This window comes from Scomber japonicus, chromosome 21 (genome assembly GCF_027409825.1).
Source record: "Scomber japonicus isolate fScoJap1 chromosome 21, fScoJap1.pri, whole genome shotgun sequence".
In the NCBI taxonomy this organism is placed as follows: Eukaryota; Metazoa; Chordata; class Actinopteri; order Scombriformes; family Scombridae; genus Scomber; species Scomber japonicus.
The window spans coordinates 6,523,248-6,547,720 of record NC_070598.1 but is presented as its reverse complement, the minus strand read 5'-3'; the positions used below and the strand labels follow the sequence as shown (position 1 = coordinate 6,547,720).

Below are 24,473 nucleotides of genomic sequence, written 5' to 3'. Positions count from 1 at the left end.
TCCATCCATTATCTTGCCACAAACACAGTAAGCAGAGCAGGACACACATCCTTAACTTCCCCGAGCTTCTCCTAGGGGTTCCCGAGGCGCTCTCCAGTGTGCTGGGAGCTGTGGTCTAATCACAAGTGAGCTGTGACTGATGGAACGGAGACGGAAATTAACTTGGGTGTCAGTGGACTAAAACCAAAAAAAACAAAAAGAAGAGAAATCTATCTTTCTCTTGGGATGTTCCTGTTATTGATTAGTAGACATTTCATAAAACCCTTGACAAGTTGTAACCTTTCATAGTCAAATGTAATGATGCGCATGGTTTGAGAGAAGAGTAAAAATAGTAATTGTAGGTGTTATAGACTGTCTTAACACAACATGGACTTCAATCTGCAGTGTAAATTATAATTCAATCACTTAGTCATCAATTTGTTACTCTATTTCAATCAGGTCTGTTATACAATAACCAGAACTTTAGTTAAATATACAAGTAAAAGTAAAACTGGCCTCATTAAGTGAGTAGCAGAGTGTTTTTAAAGAGTAATTTACCACTAAATCCACTTTTCAGCCTGTGAATCCATTTTATTATCCTATCAATTGAATCTGGTCTCAGTTGTGTTCACTGCTTAATTGATTAATCCCATATAACACTGTCACATTCACTCAGAACAGCAAAGCCCTCTTATTAAGACAACACATACATAAATAACTTTTTTTTTTTGGGAATCGTCCAGGGTTCATGGAAATGTAGTCTTACATAAGAACTCCCAAAAGAAGTTATGTTGCATGAGTGAAAGGCAAGCGGTTACGCCACTGGTCCGTTAATTAAAACTGAAATGGATGACTGAAGAACGTGGCCGAAGCATGTCCAGTGTAGGCGGGGGGTAAGATAAAGGGATGCCAGAGTAACTTAGAGTCAGAGCTGTCAGTGTCACGGGGGGCAGGAGGGGGGGGGGGAGTGTGCTCTGTATTTAAATGAATTTTAGAATATGTGAAAGGGGTCATGTTAAAGCTGAAAACAGGGTGTTGCTGGAATTGGATCTGTGAAAACTGACATATCGTCACCTTTTAGCTCACACTTTAGTTAGCAAACAGTTCATATATACAGAGCAATATTAGACTTAATTTGGTGTCATGTTTCTGGCTAGCTAGCAAATGTAAGTTCAATAGTCACTCCACAAACTCTTGCTTAAATGCTAGTTGCTAACATTTATCTGCTGTTTGATGATGGGAAGGTAGCATATGTTGGGTTTTTGTAGCCTTTCCATTTAAACCAGCTATACTATAAGTGCAGTGAGAATAAACCACAATAGTCAGGTTTCAGGGTTTTACCAAGCACATTACACTCCCATATAAATACTAAGAACTGAAAAGCTGACTCTTTGCCTCAACATTTCAAACACACATGGTACCATACAGATTTAAATTAGTGAAAACAATGGTGTTACCACTTTTTTTTTTTTTTTTTTGGTACCTTCAAAGTCAAAATGAAAATATCACCAAGCATACAGTGGCAGTGGGAGTCGCTCTAAGGGAAGCAGAGCTTTGCTTACAACACAGGCACGGAGATCTCCGAAGGATTACACAGCCGACTGTCAACGGGGGGTACAGAGCTCAGGCTTAAGGAACCAGAGGATTAGAGTACAAGGGCTTGGAGTCTCGTGTCCAACCCGCGATAAGGCAGCAACTTGGTACATCAACCACTAAGGGGGATGCATTCACACGACGAGCGCCGAGACGCAGGGTCACCCTCGCTACTTTATTTACTCCACCAGCTCCTGTGAAGGTCTTCATCACAAGTTGGGAGAACAACCAGGAGAATAATGTATTTGCTTCCCTTTGTAAATATCTGCTCAAAGCAATTATCAATGCAGTAAAGAACAGGGAAGGGCCAAGCACCTCTTGTCCTCAATAATTCCTTTATAGATGTCTTTAAATCATTAATGGTCACAGCTCTGCGCCGCTGATGAATGGGTTCAATTTAGAGGAAATCATGAATTTAATTAATTAAAGTAATTAGAGGCAGTGCTCGTCCATACACATGCGGACCTTATGGCCTGAGGATCTCTGAAGGCTTTTGTCTTAATCACGGCGGGGATGTCAAATAAAAGACAAGAGAGCTTGAGGACAGTTGGAGGTGTGACAGTCGTGAGCCTTGGCTCTCTCCTGCCGCACAGCAAAGGGCCAAAGGAGCAGTTTGAGGGCTCATTACAAGCATAGAGAATGTAATGTCAACCCAAGGCCACAGCTCTTGAATTTACTACTCACCAGTCCTATATCCAGCTGTCATTGTTCCTGTCTAATTCATGAGAGTGGAGATCAAAGATGGGATAGTCATTTAATTCTAGAAATGAATTGGTTTGGGGAAAAGGGATCTTCTATTGAGATAAGTAGTTTTCTGTTGTTTTTTTCAGTGCATTGACATCATGTTAATACCAATTTGCATTGTGTCTTATTAAAATAGATTTAAATGAAAGTTAAAAATGTTTAAGCATGCAGAAAACAAAAAGTCAGTCAGTAACTTTATTTCTTTCTCTAATATAATTTCACTTGGCAATTTCAAATAAAAGTGAATTGAACTCTAAGCAATGATCCCTGCTTATCTGAAACAGTGGGTAGCAGGTGTGAATGTGCATGAATATAATCAACTTAATCAACGGTGGCAGCTTTGAATACTCATGAAGGCATTGCGAAATTACTGGGCTTAAATGGAACGTGTTCAATTTTTTTTATATTGGTTTCTTTTTTATCCAAAGGTGATGTATCATGCACATTTCCAAGTTTATATTTATGTTCTGTGAGCTCTACTGGAATATCTTTGCATAATTTAAAGTCCAAAAAGCTCCTAATTTATCTTATACAGCCCTTCAGTTTAGTCTCTGTTTGAAACAGGCTGTTTTAGCTCCTGTCTCTTTAAGCCCCTTCCTTCCTGATGAGCCCACTCTGCTGCTCTGACTGGTTAGTTTCAGGAAGCTGGAGGCTACATAAATAATCAATAGTTGGCAGATTTTCACTTTTTATTGTTCTTTACTTTACTCAGAAACTTCCCAAAAACATATGTATGTGTTCAAGCATGAACAATCTGATGCCATTTCGATGAGGAAATAGAGGTAATGTATACAGTAGGTTTGATGCCCTGACTTTTGACTTGCAGGCAGCATTTTAACATATGTTAACCACAAGGTTTGGACTTTGACCATCTTTAATATAGATGTCCGACATTATAAGAGTACAAAAAAGCATGATATGTCCTCTTTAATATATTTGCAAATCAATTTTAAAGTTGCACAATTCTTCTCTTCATTTAAAATGGAAAATATTAGGTATTTTATTGTTCTTCACTAGAATCAGCAACTTCTCGAATACATCTGTAGGCCTACATGTTTGAACCTGAATCCAATCTGAAATCAAATATGCAAATATACTCTACTTGAAAAATCTTGTGGTCATGTGCAAACAATGTGATATAATTTCAATGATGAAGTAGAGGTAATATTGCAAACACATTATTTATACTGAAGTCCTGGCTTTTGACTTGCAGGCAGCATTTTTACATGCATTCACCTCAAATTGTGGAACTTTGACAATGTTTAATATAAACGTCTGACATGAGAATACGAAAATAACAATGAAAAAAGCATGACATATCCCCTGTAATATATTTATACTTAGCATTTCAATTTTCTTTCTCCTCTTATAGCATGGAAAAGAGTAGGTTTTACTACTCCATGCAGAAGATGGCCCTTCATTTGAAAACAAATACAACTTGTATTAATATAAAAGTTATAAGTCACATTCTGGGTCACATCCCTCAAAACAAATAGACAACAAATTTGCATTGTGAGTGTGCACTCGGATATGCATATTGTACTTGACAGTTGGATGCAGCACGTATATGCAAGCGGCGGGAAGAATACCTGTCTCCCATTCAAATTACGCATGCCACATTTATTTTCATTACTAGCAGATGACAGTTGCTCATCCAAGATACAGAATTGATTAGGAAACCTGTTTTGTACACAGCTGCAGCGAATAAATAAAAAATGTGAAGATCTGATCCATCATGTGGATGAAGATGGACAAATATTGAAGGGACACAGACAGGGCAAATTGAGTAGCAGATGACAGGCTTGTGGAGCGGAAAGAATCCATTCAAATTTCAGGGTGTTCATCCATTTTGTACATTTATTTATTTATTTTTGATTTTGGTTTTTGACAGCCAGCTCACGCAGCTTGTAATACCTGTCATACCGACAATATTGTCAGAAGCTGAAAACTGTAGACAACAGCTAATATATATATATATATGTATGGATATATACAGTATGTGTGTATATGAGTATACATCTTTAAAAAACTGTCGGGGGCCATATTGAATGTTAATTTACAACCTCGTCTAGTGAGCCTTGTGTGAAGTGATTTTAACTATCAACCTGTAATAGAGATTTAGATGTCGCCTGAGTTCTCTTTCATACAGCCACCCTTTGACCTTGGTGTTTTAAACTACCTGTAATATAGCCTGTCATGACTAAGAGGTGATGATATAATCTAGGTGTCCTTCTACAACCGGCCTGGTGATAACTTCTCCACCTTCACCGACCAAGCTTCTTTTTTTTTTTTTTCATCTTTTTTTTCAATTATACTGTTCACTTTCAGGGCCAGAGCCTGTTAATTCTTCTTTATGACCAGAATGGAGGAGTCTAATCTTCAATTTCCATGATCACTTCATTCTGTAAAAGCCTGTAAAATACATCTCATGCAAGAAAGTGAGATTTTTATTAGGATGTTTGCTTCAGAGTAAAATATCACCAACTTGTAACACACTTCCTGTCATGTGCTACAATATAGGCTCAGGCTTACTCAGATATGTGCAGCTAGCCATTAAAGTGAAATATTCTAGCATAAACCAGCTATTAATCTGACCTACTGGAAAAAAGCATGCTTTGGAAAATGACGTTTTTTTCATGTTCAAGGTTATTTCAACAATATCTATTATTGATGATTTCACCGCTGCTAAGTGTGAGACTATAGGCGTCGGCTTTAAGACAAACGCTGACGCACTTTACAGTCTAAGAGCAAGAAATATCCTGGATCATAATGGTTGTTTGTTATGTTTAACCATCTATTAAACAGCTTTTTCCTCTCTGTTATCAGAAATATATAAATTATTTGACCTGAAATGAGCCCAGTTAGAGCATCAAGCCTCATGTATACCATAATGAATGACCAATTGAAATTGATTGGCACTGATTGTCACTGATTATGTTTTCTCTCTGAACTCCTCAAACTCTTTCCTGCCTTACCTACAGAGCCACAGCTGTCAGCTTAAGTCACATCAACCTTGTTCAGTGGGTAAATTTAAAGGGAAATGCATAAGGAGTCATGTCTGATGTCTCCTTTTTCTGCCTCCGAGGAAGAGTGGGGGAGGACATTACTGTACTGCACCAAGACACAACAGTTGTCAGTTGTCAGGAGAGTTCACAGTCGAGTTTGAAAACTAATTTTCTTTCTCTAAGATTTGGGGGGGAAGTTTGAGGATTTTGAGACATAACACTACTGGGCACTGTTGCAAAATCTAGTACTGTATCTTGGATTCTGTAATTTTATCTGCATTATTCTGCTGCATAAAGTCAGTTTTCCCTGGTGATATGAATACATACATATAATAACTAATATCTCTAAACTGTGATGCAATTTAACATAAATATAACATAATTTTACCCTGTAGTCAGTCCACAGTCTTGATTCAGTATCTTAACATTGTGTTAGCATTATGGCTAACTTGCCAATTATGTTATTCTAATGCATGAATTTATACATGTTGCTAATTGCTAATTGTACAACTAATGGCAAAGAAAAGCTGCTTTTTAGATACCAATTTGCAAATTAAATTACAAATTAATGTGTGGTATTTTAAAGGATTCTTGTTCATTGAGGCATATTGAAATTGTTCTGCTTTACTAATAGCTCTACAATTCATCCATCCAACTGTCTACTTCATTATGGTCTGTGTAGTAGTGTAAAAATATAACAGAACATTTTGTTTGTGCTACAAGGCTGCAATCCTGCCTCTCACCTTCACTCATCCTTTCATTTTCATGGTTACAATTTTCTCCAGAAACAGCTTGTAAAAACTTAAATCAGTAAATGGGTGAGTTAACATCAAGCTGCATGCACACTAACATTTAAATTTTAACTGGGAAAATTAAATAAGAGTTTTAAAAAAGGAAGGAGAAAAAATAGGGGGGTTTTATTCTGAATTATTTTTGTCATAAAATATTTGATTCTTTTTATGAAGCTACAGCTCAGATACAGTGTCGTCCTATGACTTTGCTGGAGGACAAATTCAAACTCTTTTACTCTTCTGAAACAAAAAGGGAAAAAAAGTTACATTATAATTTAGCTTTGTCTTTTTTTTTGGGAGGGGGTGAAGTGTCTCTTTAACATGCACAGATGGGTTGCAGAACCCATTTGGCTGCTGAATTTGAATCAACAGATTGAAGTTAGACCCAGAAAAGATGCTCTTCGGGTGGGAAATGGAAACAATGGTGAAAACAAAATGATCTCTAAAGGCAAGGAGCTACACTTTAATCCTGCTAAAACCATTCCCTGCAACAACTGAAAGTGTTTGTTTGTGTGTTTGTTTGTTTGTTTAGCTGCGTTTGCGGCTGAGAGCCAGTACACATCACACGTCAGATCTTTCGGTGTCGCTGAAGGTTTTCGCTGAAATACTGCTTTAAACCCACTGTGTCATTGTGCATGAAAATAAAACTCCATACAAAACTAAAGTAAACACCAGTACCGACAAAGAAAGACATTGTACTGACTAATGACTAATGAGATTATTTACCGCCTCAGAAGTTACATTTTCAATGCTTTCTCCCTTTTTTCCTTTTTGCCTTTCAAGTAGAATTTGTCACACACGCTGCTGATATGATGACTATTTCCACATTTAGCTCGGTTTGACTTGGTTTCTGGATGTTGTCTTGGAAACTAATGAAGGGCTGTCTGCTCACAGGAACCATGGTGGTGCAAGTGGCAGCCACAGATGCAGATGACCCAACATATGGGAACAGCGCCAGAGTAGTCTACAGCATCATCCACGGACAGCCTTACTTCTCAGTGGAGCCCAAAACTGGTAGGTGAAACATTTTGTCTGAAGTAAGTGGTGATTAACAGCACAGATGTGACTTTGATGTGTCATTTAAAGACCTTGAAAACATACAATACATTCACATTTCTGAAAAAGCTTCTTACTAAAAATAAGGATACACAATTTTCTGTAAAATCTTCTGAGTGTGACAGACGTTTGAAAAATTTCTGTTACAATATTTCACATAAGCGACTTCAGTATTTGTGCTTTCAGTTTTAAAGTGGATGGAGCTCAGTTGAAAAAGGTGATGTCAAGTACTCCCATGTACCAATCAGACTTGAACAATATGTGAATGAACAGTTTTTGAGTTGTTTTTTTATATATTGGCAGACTGTTGTCAACCAAATCAACCAAACAACACCCACAACTATAAAGAGATTTAGAGCTTTAAATTTCATGAAGAATAACTCCACCTTCTTTTTGATTGTTGATTTTTTTTAAGTCTATGTAACAGAAAACAAACATGCCTCCTGGTAAAGTTACGCATGGTTTAGTTCTTGTTTTATCTTTGTGGTAAAACCATTAAAATATTGATCTGTGACATGATAAAAAGAAGAGCCATAAAATCAGTGAAGTGACTCAGTAACACAGCCTATGTCTATTTCCCAGCAGTAGCTACCATAAATGACTGGCTGTATCAGACCAAGTGAGGCTGTAGCAGTAAAACAGGAGCAGGAATAATTCAACTTTTTCTTTGTAAGAAAAAATAATGTGTTTTTTTGTATTTTATGGTGTCACTTTAACCATTGCTCATACTCACGCTTCCTCTCAGTAATTTGACGCTGACCATTGACACCTTTTGTTTTACCATCAACAAGTTAAAGCACCGAGTTGCAAAGATTGCAGCCGAAAACTGAATTCTATCAAGTATTGTCGCTTGGTACAGTAAAGATAGCAATTAAATTTGAAAACAGTGAGAAGAAGCCTGAGAAAAGGGCTAAAATAAGCTGCAAGGCAAGATGATGTGAGGTGGGTTGTTGATTTGTCGGGCATTTTATCCTGAGAAGTGCAGCGGCAGTCCTCGCTGCATCTTCATAGCCGGCTCATTAGCCACTGCCCTGTCGAGGCTCGGCTACTTCATGCAAAGCACTCTTGGTTGAAAACAGAAAAATATGGGCCATCCCACGATATTAAGCTTCATCGTCTACTTCGAGAGCAACACATACACACATTTTATGAATGTAGTTCTAATTCATGAACTAGTGACAGCCACTGCAATGCAGGGATTTATGTTGTTTATTTTTCCACAGTCAGGCAGACACAGAAATAAGCAGGACAAGAAAAACTCCACATCGACCTGAGAAGGTTCACTGTTAACATTCAATAACCACTGTGAGAAAATGGACAATTCAAACAAAAATGAATACACACATATATACCACAAGGAATAAAATGGTTGCATACTGTGTTGACATTTTAGATGTTGTGTCTAAGGAGGGAAAAGATGTTGTGATCATCAAAATTTCAGCAGACTAAGCTGAGAAGCCTGCACCACTATCACAGAATTTCTATGTTGTTTTTCATATTCTGGAGACCTTTCGCTAATGAAGTCTCCCGCTGAAGCTTTCATTAGCGAACATTTCCATGTTTCCATGTTTTTGGTTCAAACATTTACATGTTTTATACGCTCTAAATGAAAACTTCCTCATGGATACTCTTTAAGCTCCAACAGTTCCACAGGGACTGCTGAGGCTGAAAATCTTTGATTTTAAGTGAAGGGTTCCTCGTAGCTGCTTAGAAGCTAAAAAAGAAAAAGAAGTCTGGGGGCTAATTAATGTGTTAAAACTCTGTGATCACTTTCTTTAAGATGAGTTTGGACTGAAACTTGTGAATTTGATATTAAACATTTTTCCCAGTTCCTTTCCTGTAATATCGTATTCAGTGTAATTTAGCTGATCTCCAAGCACTCTGCCTCCAAGGACACTGTTTATTATTATCTCTTACGGCCATCATTAAGCACAGAAATAGTTGCTTAATATTTGTCTTTGTCTAGATCCAGCTGTATTTTGCCTGAAGTAGACCATCTCAGTCCATGTGACTTAATATATAAACATCTAGTAAAACCATCCATCTCTTGAATAATTTCTTTTTTAATCAACTGAAACCACAATGTCTCGAAAAAATCTCTAAAAGTCTTTCATCTTCATCAAAATATTCCTGACAAGTTGTCTTATTTGACTAAATCAATGGAGCATTGCATTTCTCCAGGAAAGATCCCACAGAGTCACTGTATTTGCACAAATGAAATGCTGCTGCTGGGTCAGACGTCTTCTCTGACAGGACAAGCTGTCAGCTAAAGCTAGCTATTAGACTAAACCTTTGATATTCTGACTGTCTCAGCCCTTAAACCTGATTAATAGACTTTTTGTACACTTGAGGGCAACAAGCTATAAACGTTGATATATTACGATACGATATGATACAAAAATACTTTATTCATCAAATACCAAACTTACTTTACTCTTATTTTAGCTCTGCTTTGGGTTTCCACCAACCGCTGAGGTACATATCTTTGTCTTTAGTTGCTAAATGCTCGACTTTGTTTAGCAGCTACATGCTAATGTCGTCTGCTGTTTGATGCTCGGCAACTAGCATGTAGTATATGGCAGGTTTATCAGTGCTCTTTTGCTGAAAACTGCTGCATTTGGAAACAAACTTGTGTTGAAAAATGCTACGTAGTGTTTTAGCATTTAGCAGAGTGCTTTGGCAATACTTCTCAGTGGGTTTGTCACTTTCAAATTATACACAGTCATTTCATCTCTTGTTAAACTCAACTATTGATTAGAGCAGCTTTAAGTGATTAAAGTATACAATACTAATTATTTGAATTGTAATCTTTGCAGCCATTTTTTCACTTCAAGTGTCCAAAATTGCTTACTTCAGCTTTAAGCATAAGACCTTAAGCTCACAAATAAATCTCTTTCTCTTTCTGGAGGACAATGGCTACTTTATTAACCTCTGGAAACAACCAGGCACACACACACAGACACACTCCTAAATGTGCACCCATTTTGGACCCCAGCCAGCACCTCGCCAGCACCTTTCTGCTGCCCATCTCTACCTGGCCACGACTGATTACGCTTGGCTCTCCTTCCATTCACATAGATGGTGATTGGATCTCGTGGTTATGAGATGCAATATTGGTGTCAAAATTGAATAGCATGCAAGCCCTCGGAGAGGTGTGACTCCATGTGGGACTTGATGCAGGGAAGCATAGAGACATGTTCTCTTGTTTGACAGGGCTAACCTTAATAACCTCTCTACAAGCCACTGTAAAAAGACGGCTTACAGAACAGTTACAGTCAAGGGAGACATCCTGCACGCTTTTATAGCAGCACTGTTATTGCCTACAAGTCTCTAATGGTTTCTTTTTTTTCTTCAGATTCTTTCCTCTTATATTGCTCCTTTTTTTAAAGTCACAACTGTAATTGAGAGAAAAATTAGGAAGTGTTCACTTGGTTACCTTCATCTTCATCTTCATTTAGTTACCTTTCAGGAAGGGCTACCTCAGGGAAATAAAAATGTATGCTCTACTAAAAATGCTCTGCTAGTTTCCTGGAAAAATCAGGATCTTGTTGTGTCATCAATTTTGAACACTGAAACACTTTATACTGTCTATTAAAAATTCACAACAGTGATTTTTCTATTATGAAGTTTGTCAGAAAGTATCAGTTATTTATTAAGATATCTGTGATCCTGTTTCTGCTGCGTCTCATATCCAGCAGAAGATTCCATAAAACTGACGCAGGACTGATGGAAATTTGACCACTTTGCCTCTGGCTGTTCAAAGATCTTTAACAAAGTTTGCGAGAACACTTGAACCCATCGATGAGTCTCGAGTGAGACTTCATGACACCAATACCAATTAGAGCGAGAGCAGACATTTACTCAAGTGATGTTCAAACAGCATGTCTGCCCCATAAAGTCCCCATTACTCTCATATCATGCCTTTTTTTCCTCTAACCCATTCAGCTCAATGACCAGGGCTTATACTTTCACAGCTTTAGATGATGACATGTTTTTCATTAAGCTAAGTGGATTCTTTAAATCCCAAGGTTGATATTTCAAAAAGCTTTAATGGGTTATGATTGCTTACTAAGTGGCCTCTGTTCTCATACAGTAGGTTGTGCTGCTAACCAGAGTATCTGCTACATGCTGGGAAGCTTTTTTTTTTTATTATTATCAGCGTGCTAGATGAGACACGATATAGACATTTCGTCAAATGTCAGTATACCTACAGTCTGAGTTATGTATTGAGCTGTCAGTGTGCTCAAAGCGTTTATCTTTGCACCCTCAGATCTGAAGAGTGACAGTCACTTACATGCACATATAGACATTTGATTGCATCTTGACAGTATTTTTCTTTTTTTTCTATCACATAAAAGTTTAGTACAGTTCATAAAGTATCTGTGCTGAAAAATGTCAAATATTGCAACACATAATATGCTTGTACAGTAGTTATTCTTTAAAGGGGATGAATACAGTACCACTCAAATGTTTGGACACACTTTCTTATTCAAGGGAATGGGAAGGTGTGTCCAAACTTTTGACTGATACTGCATATATATATAGCCTATATATTCTAAACACTCCTTTTTGTATTTTACAAAAAGGAGTGTTATATTTAAGTTATATTTAAAACTGCACTTTTTTTCTGCAGAGAAGATAAAAGTGAAAATAAGAAGTTAAAGTCCTAAGCAACACAACATATTTCAATACTCTCATGGGTTTTGTTGCTATAGCCTTACTTGTTTTGGTATGAGTAGCTTAGGATGGCTAACATTGGCTAAATATATATATTGCTGCATAACTCACATTACTGCTTCAGTAAGCTGAATATATTTATGACTCTTCTCTACTTGTACTAATGTTACATTAGTTTTAGTATTAGCTACTTGTTGGTTCAAAGGCTGCTGATTAGCAAAAGTTGCATAGCTTTTAAAATAACATGAGTACATTATAATCCAGTGCAAGAGTACTGCAAACCAGGGTCTTAAAAAGTAGCATAAAATAAAATCATGTCAAGTACTTTAAAGAGGAATTGAGTATCTCTGAATAGGCTCACTTGTAGTGAGGCTAATGCTAGTGAATGGCGTTACATTTTGTGGTGCCTGCCTTCTGTACCGACTGGCTGTTTACCAGGCCACGCTGTTTGTATTAACTGTTGGTTTTTAACATATTGTCAATACCACGAGCCTTACAGAATACACCATAGGGGTGAGGCACTAGCTTTTAGCTGTCCACGATTGAGTGTTGTGGGATGAGCGTTGTGCCTCTGTCTTTGCAAGTTACTAATTAGTCCCATTTGCAGCACACGCCTGGGCCATAGCAGAGGGTGACTTTGACAAAGTGCCTGTGCTGAAATACACTCTAAGCTCCACGCTGCAATACTGCACTAGCGATTAAGTGGCAGAGGGGGCTAATGGTCAGGGGGGGGAAGAGGATGTGTGTGACCCGGTGTTAGGTGGGTAGCATCCTTGCTCTCCTTCGTCTAACAAGTCTCTTTACTCCGGTTTATAATCCCAAATTGAATCTACAAGGTGCCCTTGGGAAAAGTACTTAATCCTGAATAGCTCCAATAATTTCCGAGCAATGCATAATGTCGGCGAAATACATAAGTTGCCGCGCCTAAAGTTGCCCAGTTAAGACAGCATTTTGTAATATATTGATTGATTGCTTGTAGTTTAGTTTGAAGGTGAAGCCGAAATGCTGTTAAGGACTGTGTTGTAATTGATAGCAGGCTCAGGGAGGTTTGAACAGCTGCCTCCAGCTCCATACACCTCGGCGATTTGGCAAGTCCTTTACAGACAATTATCCGTGCACATTAACACTGCTAAGCATGCATGCATGCATACTCACAAACCTCAATGGCTGGAATAACAAGAGGAGAATTTAGTTAGTAAATGCCAGGTGTCTGAATGAGAGGATTAATTACATTCTGAAGGGGGTCTTTGAGATGTGACATGGCTTGCCTCTCTAAATGACACAAGTATGACATCTGAATATGACAGGTACTCAGGTGATTGCAGACTGGGCGGACTGTGCTTTGTCTCTTCTTGCTTGTTGGATCATGATGTCTGAGAATCTAATTAAACTGAAAATAGTCTAATAAAAGAAAATACCAAGTCCAATCCCCTCTATGCAGCCTTTTAGCTGCTCTGGCTCATCACATGTGAAATTTCAATGCTGAGGTCAGGAGGAGTCGGGTTCGCTGTGATCAGCCCGTGATTAAGATATTAGCGCAGCCTTTTTTCCTCAACCTTGTGTGCTTTTCTATACCTCCTCCTTTAAAAGTGTGTGTCGTTGTGGCTCCGTACAAGATCTTTGTTGTGGTGACTGCACTAAATCGAGAGAACATTACAGCTGAAGGCTAGATATAAATCTGGCTGCCTCCTGCTGTTCGGACAGGTAATATAGAGAGAAGGGGCGGTGCAATTTTTAAATTCTAATCACAAACAACAAACACTCCAACGTGTGCAAAGACGAACACACTTCCTCTCAGCTTAACATTACAAATGAATGGACCCTGTCTTCTATAATATGTTCGACATAATGATACATTTCTGCAACACATGGGTCCTTTGTATTGTAGCATCATGTGGCCCTTTTCACAATTGTGACCAGTGATTAGACCATGATGCTTGAATGTCACTCAGTAATGAACTACCAGGGCTGGAGGTTTAAGTCCCTGCTTGTATGACCTGTTTTTGTGTTACGGGATCTATTCCTTGTAAGTGGACTGCCCGAGGCTTCCGCAAATCACATACTGCTCCCTTCATGTTTAAGTGTTCATCACCTTCATCAGTACCTCTCAGAGCTACATGGAGAGCCAGAGGGTTCCTCCAAAGTCTGCACTTTTATTTCCTCTTCCCAAGACAAATGTCAAGTATCTGGGCTTTAGCAGGGAGCATGGCCCACCCGTCTGCCGCCAGTGGTGTGGAGACAGCTAGATAAATGCGAGGCTACAATGCGTCTGGCTTGCACCGGAGGCAAGGAGTCACGGCACACAATAAGAGGCCGTGCTGTGATAGCGACAGAAGGATTTTAATCATCGCCTCTCCCCAGGAATGACACCAGCGCCACACAGGGTAACAGAGATAGAGCATGAGGGGGCTGGCACCCAGCAGACAAACAACAGCTTCGCAACACAGTCGTGTGGATTAGCAGTGTCGCTCTGTGAGAAGTATGTGTGCGTCTGGCCAGGCGGGAGGAGAAACATGTCTCTGTTTTTTTTTTTTTTTTTTTTTTTTTTTTAGCGTACTGGAATCAGGATTCATGGCATCATTAACCACAGCCAATATCTCTCAGGCTCCAACACGCCAAGCTGATATTAAATTAGTATATCAATTGTGTGTGAAGCCTATCTTTGGTTTAGTGAGAGCATTCATTTTTCTCACTGAGCCCTTCCTTCCATGAAAAAAACAACACAGTAGGTCGTAGTAGCAGTCGCCAAAAACGACCTGTAGTTACATTTTGAGTGACAGACAATATCGAGCACTCATAGTAATTATCAGAAGAGGCGCGGTACAAATGAAAGGCACAGCTTTTTAAAAAACCATAACTATGATTGTCATGGTGTTTGCTGTTGCCATGACGATGGAGGAAGGCTGCCTAACTTTAAGGAAGTACAGTAGTGACTTTTCAACACGTTTCAAGTGATCAGTTTAATCCAAACCATGATCTTTACCTCACCCTAACCAAGTGGTGCCTAAACCTAACCAGACCCTAACCACAGCATCGCCACATCATAAAACATCATTATTTTATTAGCAGTGTTTTGATAAATGATGCTGTCCTGCCGATTATTGCTGATAGAGGCGGCGGTTCTGGAGTGCATGGTCAAATGACCTGTGTGTCCATTTATACTGGAGGACTTATCGGCCTCATTGCTGTCGGCACAAACCCCACATCTTTTTTTTTTCTACTTTATTTCACCTTTCAGGAGCCATCCATTACAGCTGTTATTATAATCCAACCATTATCCAGCTCTTTCCTCCTCTTAAGCTTTGCTTCTCCCGAATGTTTAAAGATGCCTCTTTTAAGTCTTACACATACATGCTTTTTGTCCCTATGGTGATGCTGTATGGAGTACAGAACAGACAACGTTTTGTTCTGTTTGTGTCTAGCTAGCATTAAGGGAGCCTTGCTTGGATTGAAGGCTTGAAGTAACCTTTCTGATGCAACTCAGTAAACAGGGTTCGCAGGTGTCACTGCAGCAGACACCAGAGCAGTGGTAGTGCTCTTTAATTGGCTACAAGGTTACACTGTGAAAGAAGCAACAGAAAACTGATGAATGGATGGATGGAGGAGGGATGCAAGGGATAAACAGAGCAGATGGGTGAATATCCACAGTACAGAGATAGATGACTAAATTCTAAGCATAAAAGCATTAGGCTTAAAAAAAAGAGGGAAAAAAGAAACAGATGACATATTTTGACTTTGTCGTTGAGGCTTAACCGAAGCGTAGAGAAAAGCAGTCTTTTTTTTTTTTTTTTCTCCCCAGTGCTGTAAGACAACGTCCCACTGTTCATTATTTGATGCAGGGCATAAACGGCATGTTTTGTTGAGCAACAGCAAAAGAGTATTGCTTTATTGACCACCATTATCCCCACTGTAAGCCCACTGGCAGGGACTTTGGAGAAAAGAAGTGGACAGCTCACTATAATTTAGCTAACTGAGCCATTTAGTCAGACCAGCCAATAACAGTTTTCAGCTGCAGTGACTGTAATGACATTAATAAAGGATGGCAGAGAGAGAGAGAAAATTAAACTCTTAATGGTATTGTTTATTTTTCAAGTACAGCCAGGATTGATGGGCATCTTCATTTTTCTGTCTTTTGATCCACTTTTCCTCATCTTTTCCTCCCTTGTTCCTGAATTAAGCTCAATTTCATTCTTTGTGTGTGTGTGGTGTATGTGTGTATTCATGCCATAACCAGACATCAGATTTTAAAATCTCATTCAGGTTAAATCATAGAAAAAAAGAAAAAGCAAAGTGGTTTGTTGCAGTGATTAGGATTGTGGTTTCATTATAGGGAGCAAGTAAATGTTTTAGCCAATAAAAGTAAAGTGAAGATGCTTTAAAAAGAAATGCTGCAATGAGTAGTTTTTATTTATCAATTAACATACAGAGTGCAATAAACAGAAAAAGAACTAAATCAAATCAATATTCACTAACCTATTCACCAATTCTCTTTAGTACACAGTGAGTTTTTTAATGGTAGACAGGTTGTTCCTCCATTGTGATAAAGTTCCCACAGTTCTTCTTCTTCTTCTGTGGATTTCGGCGTCTCAGCTGCTTCTGTCTCTTCACATAAACCTTAGACTGTCTTCATGATGTTGAGATCAGGGCTCCGTGGGGGGACAAACCATCTGTTTCAGGACTCCTTGTTCCGCTTGTTTCTGAAGATATAGTCACGATTGATGTAGTTTATCTTCTAATTGTCAAAAGAACAACATACAGACATCAAACATCTAGATACTTCCTCAAAATTGTAAACTTTTTCTTCTGTGTCATGTGGAGACAAACAGGAAACTAACAGGAATAAGATATTTAGGGTTAAGAATTACAATAAATAGTTATTAAAATAAAATAAGTACATTTTAGATCTATGGTTAAAACTAACTATAAAGCCCAATTTCCACCGGGTCCGTCAGCAACGCGTTACAGCTGTGCCGCTTATATTTTTGACGGAGCTGTTTCTAACTCGCGATAAGCTCAACAGAGCAGATTGCACCAGACAGGAAGTCAGACACAGAATCGGCATAATAAAACTTCCGTCTTTCAAAATAAAACAACCTGTGCAGCCTCCCGATCGTATTTCAGCAACAAACAGGAATAAAACAGACAGATAAAGACTCAATCTAGCTACGTAGCCTACTGACACATGAGATAAGCACAAAAATCAAAGAAAATGACCAACTCAACCAAAATTGAGCAAGTTAACAAAATCGGGCCGTTTAGTTGTGCTGCTACTACAGTAATTACGGTAGACTAAAGGCACTCGTTTGGATTTGATAGGGCTGCCGTAATTGCTGTATTAACAGTGCAACTTAGTTTTAAAAGGTAGATTTCTCTCCCAGAGCATGCTCCGCTCCACTGCTGTAACGCTCCCGGTGTGAGTTGATGCCGGGCAGAGGACGGAGCTAAACCGTAGCGCAGCTGTTCCGCGCCGCTGACGGACCCGGTGGAAATCCCCAGTAACTCTCTACTGGGTCGAGGTGATGAAGAACAATATTCACGGTACGAGTCATGATATATTAAAAAAAACATTGTTTGAAAAATGACACAATAACACAACGCTAAACTTTATGTGGCATGTAAACAAAGCAAAGTGTTCATACTCAAGGATGTCTACTTCAAATATAAATGGTTGACTTACAGATATTCAACTTATTTTAATACTATATGTCCTTTGGTTGTTAGCTAGTAAGTGAGTTATTTGAGCCCTCTGTTAGCAAAGACATTGAACACATGGAGAAAAAAAAGTTACAAAGCTTAAACATTAACTTGAAATGTCAATATTTCATGAAAACATTACCACAGGAAATCATGCAAGGGCAAGAGAAGCTTCCTTTTTAAATAATGTATAAAGATCCTTGGAATTAACACAACTAGCTCAATAAATAAAGCTGAGCTCAAATATAACAGTAAACAACACAGTAATAAAATAGAATAATTGGAAACACATTGGAGCCACTAAGCTCTATCACATCATTTCTATTAACTGCTGTTTTAAAAGCTTTAATGAATTAATCGCCAAACATCACTTTAAAGAATTCTATTAAAAATAATATTCCCATAGACAAATTGAGCATCAACAAAAACTAATTAGAAAACATACTTTTTAACAATTCATTTTCAATAAAAAATATATTTTTTACAAAATATTCAATTAAAGCACCAACAATTAATTTAAGACTTGAGCACTGAAATAGATCAGAGCCTTCCACAAATAGGATATATGGAAAAATGCATGGCGGTCCTTCCATTGTACAAAAAAACAATTTAAGCAAATACTAAATAGATTATATTATATGCCGTCACAGCTATACGAAATGGCCATAAAGGATGACAGTAAGTGTATAAAATGTGGTGCTGCTGAAGGAACTCTGCTCCATCTGTTGTGGGATTGCGATATAATAAAAGATCTTGGGTTTTGGTTTGGCATATCAAAGCAAGTAATGATCCAAACTAATATAGCCATTCTAGTCACACCACAATCATGTATACGGGATAGATTTGCATAATTTCAGCTCAAAGAACAAAAAGATCCCTCTATCGCTATGTATGGTCACAAAGAAGGTAATTATGAATAACTGGATTGTTTTAAATGCGTCAATTCAGAAAGAATGGCTGACTGACGCAACAGACATGATAAAGTCAGAAAAGGTAGCTCTGTTTTTAAATGAAGTTAATCATTGTTGTCGTCTTTCTCTGTCAGTGCTGCTCCTGAGTAATTATGTTGCATGTTACCTGTACGGTGAGAATTAAAGGACAGTAATAATGTTCATGACTGATATAGTTTAAAGGGTTGGTTCACATTTACAGATTCATTTGGAAAGGGTTAGAAATGGTTGGACTCACTTGTTTGTTAATTATTTGTTTCTATTTTTGTGAGTCAAATTAAAAAAGTTCATCCATATTTATATTTTTATATGCAAATGTAAATACATTTTGGCTAAAAATCTGAGCTCAGTCACTTGCTCCATGTACCATATAGGCCTGTCACGATAACTACTTTTATTGGACGATATATTGTCCAGAAATGATCACGATAAAGGATATTATTGTTATTTGATGAATCTACAAGAATCCCCAAAAAAGGATTAACCCTCCTGTCGTCCTCCCGGGTCAAATTGACCCCATCTCTTTTGACTGTTCCTTCTTTCTTTCCTTCCATCTTTCCTTCCTTCCTCCGCCCTTCCTTCGTTCCTTCCTTCCTCATCCCTTCTTTCTTTCCTTCCTTTCTCCCTTCCTTCTTTCCTCCCTCTTTCTTTAATTTTTCTTTCATTCTTCGCCTCCTTCCCTCTTTCTTTGCTCCCTCCTCCTTCCATACTTCCTTCCTCTTTTCCTCCCTCCCTCCTTACTCCTTTCCTTTCTTCCTTCTTTCCTTCCTTCCTTCCTTCCTCACTTCCTTCCTTCCTTCCTTCTTGTATTCCTCCCTCCCTCCTTACTCCTTTCCTTACTTCCTTCCTTCTCTCCTTACTTCTTCCTCTTTTCCTCCCTCCCTCCTTCTTACCTTCCTTCCTTCCTCATTCCTTCCTTCCTTCTTTCCTTCCTTGACCTGAGGACAACAGGAGGGTTAAACAAAAAAAAGCATAGAGTATCTGGATTGAAGCTTAAATCCACATTGTTGAAGGTAAGACCTGGCATAAGGAAACACTCTAAATATTAGACTAGTGTGACTTTTGCAATTAACATTAACGTCAATGTTAGCGCTATTAAAGTTGTCAGATGACAAGTTAATCCATTAGCTTGTGCAAATGTTGAAAAGTTATATGGTTTCATCATCATTTCATCAATCTGCATTAATAATACAGTAATATGACAGTGGAGCAGGTGCATTGCTGCTAACCTTACCTTTCTTTGTTTTATTTATTTAGTGTCTTTTCTGATAGATTTCACATTGCAAGGTAATATTAAATTACAGAATCTGGAGGCAAGTTTGGTTTTGATCTCAGTCAAAGTTGAGAGTAGCAGTACTACCACAGCCAGGCCAAAGGCAAACTTTATTATGCATAACAATGAGCGTCCCTATGGGTAATAAGTTCAATTAGCAACAAATAAATGGTTCTTGTTGTGTTCAAAAGGGCAAAGCTACAGTTGTTTTATCATCCCGAACAAAGAACAATTGATACATAAGTGTTAAGCGATACATAAGCAATGCAATAAGCTAAATTACATTACTGCATCCAATTCAAATCTTGTATTAATTGGCACCAGTAGCCAAAGCTGCAAACATCAGAGTCCATATGTCAAAGCATGTCACAACATTTTCTCTTCAGGCTGTTCTTTTAGACTAGATGTGTATTTTTAATGTAGAAAGAACTGAATCTCATCCCTTATTGGCTATTCTATTGTTATTTATTATTGAAATATATTCATATGGTCTCTTAAAAATTGAGATCTTGTTCAACTGTTCAGAGATAAGTTTCCCTCTGAGCATAACAGCAAGCAACCTCGCTCCGCTGAATTTGACATTTCGTAGAAGATTGGACAAAAAAAAAGAAAAAAAAAGAAAAAGAAGATTCAGTAAATCCTCAGACTGCAATCCCTGATGCTCCATGAATACACCAGTTATAGATATTAGCATGGTAATTATTAGTAAGAAAAGATGTAAAATAGATCACCTGTGGGCTACACACTACTGCTGGACTCCTTCACAGCTCCACTAACAACTCTCCACTCAGCTCATCTAACAATGTACTGTCATGTCTGTAGGGATATGTACAATAATTCATTTAATGTTCACAATTACCTCAGGTTTTCTGCATGGACTGAATGTTAAAATTAAGGTCAGGTCATAGTGTTTAACAATTTATGTCACTCTGTTTTTTCTGAATTAATTATTAAGTGTAGCTAAGAGGATTCAGAAAAACCAGCTGAGCCTACAAAGCTGGTCAGTTTTCGGACACTGCTCGGCATCTTAAAGGCCTCCTTTTTACACCCTTGACCATTACTGCAAATTAGCATGTAAGTCAGTCTTCAAAACAAAAAAAAAAGTACAACATCATTACCTCAGACTTGGCACATCCCTGCTACTTTCCTGAAGATTATTAAAAATCAAACCACCCAAGACGCAAGAAAACTAAAAAGATATTAAATTATGGCATCAGACCAGAGATGCAATCCTTTTACCTCGACCCCGTGACTCCTTTGCAAATTCTCTTCTGGGAATAATGAAGAAAGCGACTGGAAGATGGTGAGACTTTTGGAAACAAGCAGAAAATATGTAGAATATACAGTATATCCTTTGAATATGGTGACCTCCCATGTGGATCCCTGTCCTCTCTGGCAATGTTCCCTCTCTCCCTCTTCCCCATTTGTACTGCTCAAGAAGCTTCCTGATCTCTATGAAGGGCTCAATCTTCCCCATGATGAAGCTATTTGACTTGAGGAGGAAACAAGACACCGAGGCACCTGTGAAGTGTGGCATGAGGTGCAATCTGGACACATAACTGCATCAAATTTCAAAACAGGTCAGGAAGGAAGGAAGGAAGGAAGGAAGGAAAGGAGTAAGGAGAGAGGGAGGAAAAGAGGAAGGAAGTATGGAAGGAGGAGGGAGTAAAGAAAGAGGGAAGGAGGCAAAGAATGAAAGAAAAATGAAAGAAAGTGGGAGGAAAGAAGGAGGGAGGAAGGAAGGGAGGAAGAAGGAACGAACGAAGGAAGGGAGGAGGAACGAAGGAAAGATGGAAGGAAAGACCTCCCATGTGGATCCCTGTCCTCTCTGGCAATGTTCCCTCTCTCCCTCTTCCCCATTTGTACTGCTCAAGAAGCTTCCTGATGTCTATGAAGGGCTCAATCTTCCCCATGATGAAGCTATTTGACTTGAGGAGGAAACAAGACACCGAGGCACCTGTGAAGTGTGGCATGAGGTGCAATCTTGACGCATAACTGCATCAAATTTCAAAACAGGTCTGCTTCAGGCTCTCAGATTTTCAGGGTCTTGCCTCTGCACTATGCCAACATTAGTCCATCCACACATGGGAAGGAAAGAGAAGCCGCAGGCAGGCAACAACGTTATATTCAGAAGTCACAGGTCATCAGATTTTCCCCTGTGGGTTTGTGCTGAATCCAAATGCCCATCTCACCCCCTCTCCCTCCCCTCCCCCAATATCTAGGATGCACACCTGACAGGAGAGTCACAGACCTGAACGCAGACCTCTGCCATGGCCTTCTGGAAATCAAATGCCCCAACAATGACAGCTACAGGAGTTGCCCATACCTAATTAGAAGGGAGGATGTCTCCTATTCCCTCAAGCATGGCAATGAATATAACCATCAGATCATGGTGCAAATGTGGGTTGACAGGGGCAGAGTGGTGCGATTTGTTTATTACGTGCGAGGATGATTTCTATCTTGAGAGAGTCCACTTTGACGCTATCTTTTAGGAGAGCATGAATTAAGTATTTTCCCTTTACTCTTGGTCAGATAGATGATTGTAACCACTGTCCTGACAAATTTAAAGTAACTAGCATTGTCATTTATCATATCATTATATTAGAGTTTTGAATTACCTTTTCAAATATGTAATTTCCTTGTCAAGACAAACATCCCACAGGACTATGACTGATAAAAAAAAATAAAAAAAACTTCACTTTTTTAATTATGTACTGTGTCATTCATTCTCTTACCTATTGAGCGTCATTATAATACAATTATACGATAAGAAACAGTATTTAATCATTAACATGGTTGGTGTAAAGGGATTTTAACATTGTGGTCCATATGCTGTACTGTATTTCTGTTTTCTTTCAGCCAAATATTGCACTTTAAGATATCATGGCAGATCAGTAGATACCTGATTAGAACAGTGTAATGGAAATTTGAGATATTCTGTGTTTTGAAGACCAAAAATAATGATGATTTTTTTTACTTTTTTTTTCCACAGACAAAAGTGTACAAACATATTTTAAAATTGATTTGCTTTTTAAAAAATAATGAAATTCATGAATGATTTGTAACATATTTAGTATTTTTTGCTCTATCATTCAAAGTACTATTTCATTCAATTGATTAGAAATACCAATGAGGAGAATAAAATCACAAACAAATGGAAGAAACAATGATTACAGATCTCACTATCAGAATATCATATCAAACATGTTTGTTTGGCTCCTTTTTTTAACAGGCTCTGATATTAATCATTTCATGAAAGAACGGCCAGCAGCTTTTTCATTTCGATCACAGTTTGAAAAGCTTGGACTGTTTTTTGTTTTTTTTCCTTTGTCTTATAATTTCAGGGTTTGAAAATGAGTCAGCATGGCGCACACATACAGTACAATAACTGGTTAATGGTCCCCAAGAGAGACAGAGGAAGAACTTCATCAAAAGATATAGTATCGCTTGATTGTCCTCATTGCTTTCTCTACATGAATTCTCAATCTGGCACATTTTTTTGTTGAATGTTGGTGTCTTCCTCCCTGGTGAACTGTCTCCTCTGACTGTGGCACGGTGGCACAATAAGAGACACAATGATGGGTGACAGCAACTCACTAATGAGGAAACCCTTATCGCTCATTACCTCATCCTCCTCTTCAAGTAGTGACAAGACACCAGACTATTTAGTTATTTCCTTGTCAGAAATTGAGCCCTCACTTCGACTGCTCACGAATTGTAATCTCTCCAGAGGGGTTCATGCTAATTAACCCCTTTAAGGTTGTGAATGTATAGGTTGTATATTGAATAGGTCTCCGAAATTACCACCTTAGAAATGGTCTGCCTTAATGCAGTCCAAAATAAGGTGTCTTTAAAGAACTGTGGTCTGTGGAGCTGTAAAGGCAATGAACCAAACATGAAAAACAGATCATTTGCACAAGTTATTATTACTCTACTAACTGTAGACTGTGAGACATGACGGTGCTCTCCCAACCCCCCTCTTGTACATAGCAGAGGAAAAGAGAAAAACTGGTCAAATAAGCCCATGCTCACTTCCTTAAAGCTCACCGGGGTCACTTTTTTTTTGTTGCATATCCTGATTCTGTTTCACCGGTTTCTGTGCCTGACTCCACCTCAGCATGTACCGCTCTCAGTATTAGACTTTACGCCGATATGATAGGCTACATCGGATCAGCCAATATTTTGCATTTTATGCAATTTATGAGATCAGCTGTAATGTTTTTTGCAGATGCTCCCGTTGCATAGATTGCAGATGGCTTGTTTTATATCTGTCTCATTTAGTCCGAAAAAGTTCCACACCACCGACATGTTTGTTTGAATCCAACAGTTAGTTTTGAGCCCTGTCTCGATGTGACGGACAATAAAGTTTTTTGAATCGTGAATCATGAGCTGTCGGATTCAAACAAACATGTGGGTGTTGTGGGCAGACAGATAAAACACAAGCTATTTGCAATCTGTGCAACACTAAAGTACCTGGATAGGGAACACGAGGAGGAACATGCCGAGTTTAAAAAACGGAGCGTGGACAAAGAATACGTGATCGGATCGGTGATTGGTTTATTTAAACTCACTGATCGGTTATTGGCCCCAAAAATCCTGATCGTGTAAAGCCTAGTTAGTATGTTGTAGTCATACAAATGAAAATGGTCTTAGGTGCACAGATGTGGAGTTTTTCCATCAGTACAAAGTCTAATTGAAGTTCATCATAACC

The 24,473-nt window shown here is 38.5% G+C and overlaps 1 protein-coding gene across 2 annotated transcripts in view; it reads left to right on the top strand.

Annotated features, from left to right (window-relative positions):
• The window catches only part of LOC128382053 (cadherin-7-like), a 106,431-nt gene that overhangs the window by 41,896 nt on the left and 40,062 nt on the right, over positions 1-24,473 (top strand). Inside the window, exon 3 of one of the 2 annotated variants that reach the window (XM_053342031.1) lies at positions 7,007-7,126. The exons of the other annotated variant lie outside the window; for it this stretch is intronic. Coding sequence (XP_053198006.1) covers positions 7,007-7,126 — 120 coding nt within the window. The remainder of the gene's footprint in view (positions 1-7,006; positions 7,127-24,473) is intronic. 2 annotated transcript variants of the gene reach the window in all.